General features: G+C 43.1%; 1 protein-coding gene across 2 annotated transcripts in view; it reads left to right on the top strand.

Annotated features, from left to right (window-relative positions):
* The first annotated feature begins 554 nt into the window (after positions 1-554).
* Positions 555-7500, top strand: part of LOC111230715 (acylamino-acid-releasing enzyme-like) — an 11221-nt gene continuing 4275 nt past the window's right edge. For both annotated transcript variants that reach the window (XM_022757541.1, XM_022757540.1), the window contains exons 1-12: positions 555-1082; positions 1450-1585; positions 1868-1943; positions 2043-2118; positions 2231-2340; positions 2562-2696; positions 2928-3019; positions 3945-3982; positions 4072-4193; positions 4296-4356; positions 6307-6401; positions 6772-6823. In XM_022757541.1, coding sequence (XP_022613262.1) covers positions 965-1082; positions 1450-1585; positions 1868-1943; positions 2043-2118; positions 2231-2340; positions 2562-2696; positions 2928-3019; positions 3945-3982; positions 4072-4193; positions 4296-4356; positions 6307-6401; positions 6772-6823 — 1111 coding nt within the window. In that variant the 5' untranslated portion in view covers positions 555-964. The remainder of the gene's footprint in view (positions 1083-1449; positions 1586-1867; positions 1944-2042; positions 2119-2230; positions 2341-2561; positions 2697-2927; positions 3020-3944; positions 3983-4071; positions 4194-4295; positions 4357-6306; positions 6402-6771; positions 6824-7500) is intronic.

Genomic DNA, 7500 nt, shown 5'->3' with positions numbered 1-7500 from the left:
CACTCAGATCTGACGTGACCCTATAGAGGGCCCTACCCTTAGTTTGGAAACCACTGGACAGGACCTGCCACTGTGATTTAAAGAACAAACATGTTTACATGGCAGCTCTACAGTTTTTTCCTGTCGCAGCTCAGTCTGCTCTGTCCTAGTGTGTTTGTTAATATTCATTTAACTATTAAGTCATGAAAAAGTTCATCTTTAACCACAGAAGAAGAAACAGATTTGTGAACACGAGCGTAAGACGGGCTATTTAAGAACTGTGGTCAAATGACATTAGTATGGAAGCCGAGAATGGCCATACTCACTGAAATAATTATCCCGTTATCTCCAGAAAACAAAGAGATAACGGGATAAAAATATTTGCGAGTACAACTTATAAAATGGTTATTATTATTAATACTAACTGTACGGAAACCGAAAAGGGTCATACTAGAAAAGTTTAAAATTAAAACCAATCAAGGATGGCAACACTGTGATCCTCTGCGTTGACGTTCCTCCACTACTACCCCCCAAACTGAACTAAAGTGGTATCGTCCATGCACGAATCCAACATGGCGGCGCTGGTACAGTAAAATCATGGAGTAAAATAAAGAGAGCAGACCTCAGTGTTAAAGTAGTAGTTGCGTTGTTACGCCGATGGGAGGCAGCAATGAAGTGAGCCGTTACCAGTCTGCAAGAAGGAAGAAGTAAAAACCGTTGTTGTGGGAAGTTGAGTGGAGTGCAGTAGGCGGTAAAGTCACGGGTGGAGTTAATGTGGATGAACTGATGAAGTTAGCCGCTGTTAGCTGTTAGCCGTTTCCTGATTTAACTCGTTAGCTGCTAACAGGAAGCGCTAGTGCATAATGCATGAGTTTACACTGTCTGTGCTGCCAGTGTGAGGTAGTTAAGATAGTTATGTGTGGTAATGTGGTTTAGGTAGGTAACCCGAGGCTGATGGTTTAATGTGAGCTCTCAGCAGACACCAATGGAGCACACACAGATCACCGGGGTGTACGGAGAGCTCAGCGGCCTCCCTGCGCCTGTTTCTGCCTGTGTGAGAGAAGAACAGCTCCCTGAGCTCCGGAGCTACACCGTGACCACAGGTCTCTCTCTCTCTCTCTCTCTCTCTCTCTCTCTCTCTCTCTCTCTCACTCTCTCACTCCCTCACTCACTCACTCACTCACTCACTCACTCACTCACTCACTCACACACACACACACACACCTCTGTACATGGATTACACAGCAGTAAGTTTCAACAGTCTGATAACTGAAGTCTACGCCTTGTTGTAATTAATGGAAACCAATCAGATGTGACACTCCCATCATGCTCTAGGCACAGATATAAAGAACATATGATCTATAGTCAGGAGGTAAAAGTTAAACGCATGTATAGACTTGTTAAATACCTGAGTGTTGAGTGCTGTGAGCCTGAAGCTGGTTCACTGATCCAGACTGTGTCCTCATCCAGAGTGGAGTCAGATCAACCTGGTCCGAGGATCCAGACTCCGCTACACCCAGCAGTGGACTCTGATCCCAGACTGCAATGACCACAAGAGCATCAGGGCTGTCCTCCCCCCACGGTCCTGTGCCCCCGTGTCTGGAGAGTGAGTTCTACCGTCATTAAAAAAAATTCACTTTAGAAAACATTAGATAACTGGCAAAATATCTATTCTGTCTCGGGATTTGAGATGAATTGAACAGCAGCAGAAAATCTGACCTCAGCTGGTTTCACTTCTTACCTTGCAGTCATGTGACTTCAGACTACACCCACACATATCTATCAGTGATGCTGGGTGAGGTCAGAGATCAGTCTGTGCATGAGAGGGCAGTAACAGGAGTTGTGTTACACTTTCCTTGATCACAGTGTGTGTTCCTCTTCTCTCCAGGTTGCTGAGTGAATTCTCTCCCATTCGAGGTCTGAGGGCAGTTATCAGGGAGGCAGGAGGCTACCAGTTCCTGGAGGTGAGAGGTGGACTTAACACCTGGTCACTGGTGTGTGAGCATGTTGACAGGCTGTTGACAGGCTGTTGACAGGCTGTTTATGTGGTTGTTGGTGTGTAGATCTGGGACTGTCATGGACTCAGGAAGTGCCTCAACCTGACGGCTCTCAACGAACATGGACGAGTGTATGACGATGGTGAGACGATGTTTGTTTGTGTCCTCATGTTGTGTTCATGTGCTTAGATAATTACATAACACTTATTGATGTGTGTGTGTGTGTGTGTGTGTGTGTGTGTGTGTGTGTCCAGCTCAGTTCGGCAGCCTGTCATGGTCAGACTGTGAGAACAAACTGCTGTATGTAGCAGAGAAGAACAAGCACACATCAGAAACACATGATGGAGAAACTGCATGTGGGAAGGTATTTCACACATACACACACACACACACACACACACACACACACACACACACACACACAGATTGTACAGTCATACAGAATCATAGCAGAGAAACAGAAAATGACAGAAAGCTATGGACATGTCCTCACGATCAGTGCCTCAGTCTGCAACAGGTACTGTGTGTGTGTGTGTGTGTGTGTGTGTGTGTGTGTGTGTGTGTGTGTGTGTTGTTCTCAAACAGGACAGGAGTGTGTACTGTGAGGACTGGGGTGAGGCTCTGACCAATAAGAGCAGCCCAGTGATTTGTGTGGTGAATCTTCAGAACGGCGTCGTCAGCGTTCTGCAGGGCGTGCCGCCGGACATCTCACCTGGACAGGTGAGAGAAAGTCAGTCATCTGATTTAGATTTAGATTGTGTTGTGTTGGACTGTTTGTATGTGAAGGTTTAGTGTGAATGTCCCAGTGTTTTTGTGTTGAAGTTGAAATGCAGAAGCAGATTTATTTTTGCACATGCTGTTTTTCCGGTAATTAACTTCCTGTGTGTGTGTGTGTGTGTGTGTGTGTGTGTGTGTGTGTGTGTGTGTGTGTGTGCGTGCGGGGTCCTCCAGGCTCTGTGGGCTCCTGGGGGTCAATCGGTGGTTTTTGTTGGTTGGTACCATGAACCGTTCAGACTGGGACTGAAGTTCTGCTCCAACCGCAGGTCTGAGATCAGAGGTCTGCTCTGTTTTCTGAGTCAGACTGAATCAGGTTTTGATTTGGAAAAGTAAAAACTTCATATCATAAAGTAAAGTCATATCTTGTTAAAAAAAAAGATGAATCTTCTAAAATCTAAAACACACACAGTAGATGAAGCACTAGAAATGATTATTATTTATATGCAGAGGTGGAAAAAGTACAAAAATATTGTACTCAAGTAAAAGTACCAATACTTTGATGAAATATTACTCAAGTAGAAGTAAAAGTACGCATCTGAAAATGTACTCAAGTAAAAGTAAGAAGTAGTTCATTTGAAATGTACTTTAAGTAAAAGTTACTTGGTTACTTTCTTTGTGTGGGGTGTGAGGGTAGTAAAAATAGGACAAGGGGTCAGAAATCCAAAACTATTTTGTTTTTAATTAAAGAACAAGTGTTGTCTGCGCGCGCCCTCTATGTTCACGCGCCAGTGCTAATCACATCATCATTTGTCACTGTTGGTTCTGGCCATTGGTTTACTGTCTATGGTTCTGGCGCGTATTTTTCCCCTGTAGGTTGAATTGTTATTTTTACTCAGTAACGGATAGGATTTATAAAGTAACTAAGTATAATACTTGAGTCAAAACGTACTCAAGTAAAATACAAAATACCGATTTTAAATTGTACTTAAAAAATACAAAATACACAAAAAATACAGTAACGTGAGTAAATGTATTTCGTTACTTTCCACCTCTGTTTATATGTTATCAGTCACGTTGAACCTAAACTTGAAGAGGAAAACTTTTATAAACAGAAGCAACTGAGCAGAAAAAGCAGAGGTGATATTGAAGGTTTTTAACATTTATTTCACTGATTCATGTAAAATTCTATCAGGTTTCAAATTCTGAGTGAAACGACTCACTTCATGTCTCTGTCTCGTCAAACTGTTTCAGGTCTGCGTTATTCAAGCTGGACCTGGATGGACTCTGTGGTGAGTACGTTTCCTGTGACTCTGCGTTAATGAATTAAACTCTGTGTTCTGTTGATCTGATCTCTGCACGTCCTCATCCTCCAAACCAGAGAGTCTGTCAGGGGACAACCTGTCCGTGTCCTGTCCTAGACTGAGTCCAGACCGGTCCACGCTGGTCTACCTGCAGGGCCAGGTGTTCGGTCCTCACAATCAGTGCCTCAGTCTGCAACAGGTACTGTGTGTGTGTGTGTGTGTGTGTGTGTGTGTGTGTGTGTGTGTGTGTGTGTGTGTTCCTTCTAACAACAGTTAAACAGTGGCTGTTAATCCTCCACAGTTGGACCTGAAGAGCGGGAAAACGTCCACACTGCTGGATGTTGTCAGCAGACCACAGACTGGTAGGTCACATGGTGTTAGTTCTTTTTTATTTTAGCTCACAGAGGATGTTTCTAGTGTTGATGTCTGACTTTAACAAGTCTGTGATGGATTGTCAGAGTGGATTATAAAAACGTGTGTCTTTTTTAAACTTTTAATCTAGCGCCATCTTCAAGTCACAATTTAAATTTGTCCAAAAAAAACCTTTGTTCATAGTTATGTCACATTTTATAATCTTGCATACTTCATCTTTTTCCTCCGTAAAAAATTCTGCGTGTAACTCATCCCGCAGCTTTGAGAAAACCCAGACAATATATTTATCAAGATGTGCAGCTCGGTCGGGAACGGTGTGCTATGACTTTCCTTAGCAGTTCCAGTAACCATGGCGACGTAAATGGTGAAAATTTTTCCTTAGAGAATGAATGGAGAGACGTTGTGAAAACAACCAAACCCTACCCCTTTTGCAAGCTCCACTGCTTCATCAGACTTTAACGTAGAAACACGGTTTAAACTTTAAACAGGTCACGAGACTTGAGACTTTTTTGGGTAAAATCCGTATTTTGACAACTTTTACAGTTTTTACCAAATCGGAGTTTAGATTTTATGTCATTTTTAAACTTTTTCAGATATTACAATGGGTGTGTGTTGCATGCAATGTTGAGTGATGACATCACACCACTCTACCTGTCATCCCTGAACATTTTCAGACAAATTGATGTTGTCACATTTCTGAAAAATCAGACAACCTCTTTTAAAATCCACAATTTCCAACCTTCATAGATGATTTTTATATAAAAGCGTAGATAAATGTGTCCTCTATCACAGTGTTGGTCTCATTCTGATATCCATCCTGATATCATTCTGACATGTTTCCTGATCTTATGCCCATGCTGTCTACATTAATAACTTGAATAAACCTGGGCTTTTCACAATAAAATAAACACCTGTACAGTGTAATAACAGATTTATGTCATAGAAAGCATGAGGGAGAAAGAAAAAGAATCCAATCCAATCCAATCCAGCTTTATTTATAAAGCACTTTAAAAAACAACCAGATGGTACCAAAGCGCTGTACATGATAAAATTATAAACACAAGATAAATTAAAAGACATAAAACATCAATAAAAACAGATATATAATAAGAGAAAACAAAAAATAACATAAAATAAGATAAAACAATAAAATAAAATCACATCTTACAGGGTGTCAAAGGCCATGGAAAAGAGATGGGTCTTAAGAAGGGATTTAAAAACAGACAAGAAGACGCCTGTCTAACGTGCAGAGACAGATCGTTCCACATTTTAGGGGCTGCCACAGCGAAAGCACGGTCCCCTCTGAGCTTGCGCTTCGTTTTTGGCACCCTCAGGAGCAGCTGATCAGCTGACCTGAGAGAGCGGGTGGGAGAATATGGGTGCAGCAATTCAGAGAGGTAGGGAGGGGCGAGACCATTGAGAGATTTAAAAGCAAATAAAAGAATTTTAAAATGAATCCTAAAATGTATGGGCAACCAGTGAAGTGAGGCTAAAATGGGGGAAATGTGGTCATATTTGCGTGTGCCAGTTAAAAGACGTGCAGCAGCATTTTGTACCATCTGGAGACGGTTGATGGAGGACCCACTAACCCCCACATAAAGTGCATTGCAGTAATCCAGGCGTGGATTACTGTCTCAAAGTGCTGCTTTGAAAGAATTGGCTTTATTTTGGCCAGCTGCCTCAACTGGTAAAAACTTGCACTGGTAAAAACTTGCCTTCACAACCGTCTTGATCTGATTGTCAAGTCTGAGGTCAGAGTCCACCTCAACTCCCAAGTTAGTGACGTTGGATTTTAGGTATTGAGCCAAGGAACCTAGATCTAGACAGAGGGTCTCGGAGCTGCCACCAAAAACAATCACTTCTGTCTTCTTTTCTTTAAAATTTAAAAAAAGAATCACAGACTCCAGGTGAAGATTTGTCTCCTTGTCTGTCTCTTTCAGGTGAGTTTGCAGGTGTGTATGAAGCTCTTCCGCCCAGGTGCTGGTCTGCAGACAGTCAGAGGGTGGTATTCAGCAGCGCCCGCAGGAACTGGAAGGTAACAGCCACACACTCACAGTCCATACCACTCCCATGTCTCTGCATTAACTATATCTTAGCATAAAGACTGGAAGCAAAGGGAAACCTCTAAAGTTCACCAGTTAACAGGTGACATGTCATGTGATTTGAACTCACACTGACAGGTAAACACTCTGGAGGTGCTGATCCTACAGGTGTGTTCAGTACCTGCAGTGCAGTTGATTTGAACACTGGTTAAACATTGGACACATTCAGGCTAAGCTAATCACTTCCTGGCTCCATGATCAATACACAGACATTCTTGTGTTTTATTTTGAATTCATCATGAGATCATACACACTCCTCCTCCATGACTCCTTTCCTGTCTCCTTGTCTTCTCGTTTCCTCAGGATCTCTTCATGGTCGACAGAAGATCAAAGAAAGTCACCTCCCTCTGTGATAGTAAGACTCCTTCCTCTCCTCCTCCTCCTCCTCCTCCTCCTCCTCCTCCTCTCTCTCTTCTGTCCACTTCTCCATCTCTTCTTTTCCTTCCTCCTCCTCCCTTCCCCATCTCTCATCCTCTCCTCTCTCCTCTGCTGCCCCCTCCTCCTTCCTCTTGTTGGCCTCCTCATCCCCCTCCATCTCCTGCTCTACCTCCTCCCCCTCCTCTCTACCCTCTTCTTCCACCTCCCCCTTCTCCTTTTGTTCCAGTTCCTCACCCTCCCTCTGAACCTGACCTTCCTCCTCCTCCTCCTCCTCCTCATCCACTTCCTCTTCCTGATCCTCCTCCCCTTCCTCCTCCTCCTTTTCATCCTCATCATCAGGAGCACAAGACTGAACTGGAAGGTACGACAAGACCAGCAGACTTGATGTCGCAACCAACATCCTGTTGGGAAATTTCAAAATAAAAGTCTAAAAAATCTGTGATTTGGATATACAGATGCTTAACGTGATGTCATCCACAGCTGTGTGATTGAATGTAGGAATCTCATTTTAAAAACCTTGTTCCTGTTCCATCGTTTGTCTCTGATTTTCTGTGTTTTCTTCATCACTTCTTTTCTCTCCTCCTCTGTCTCTGTTCTTCTGTTCTCCCTGTTCTTCTGTTCTCCCTGTTCTTCTGTTCTCTCTCTTCTTCTTCT

Source organism: Seriola dumerili, unplaced genomic scaffold (assembly GCF_002260705.1).
Source record: "Seriola dumerili isolate Sdu_G_001 unplaced genomic scaffold, Sdu_1.0 BDQW01000283.1, whole genome shotgun sequence".
Taxonomy (NCBI): domain Eukaryota; kingdom Metazoa; phylum Chordata; class Actinopteri; order Carangiformes; family Carangidae; genus Seriola; species Seriola dumerili.
The sequence above is the reverse complement of the archived record's forward strand: the minus strand, read 5'-3'. Positions and strand labels throughout refer to the sequence as shown.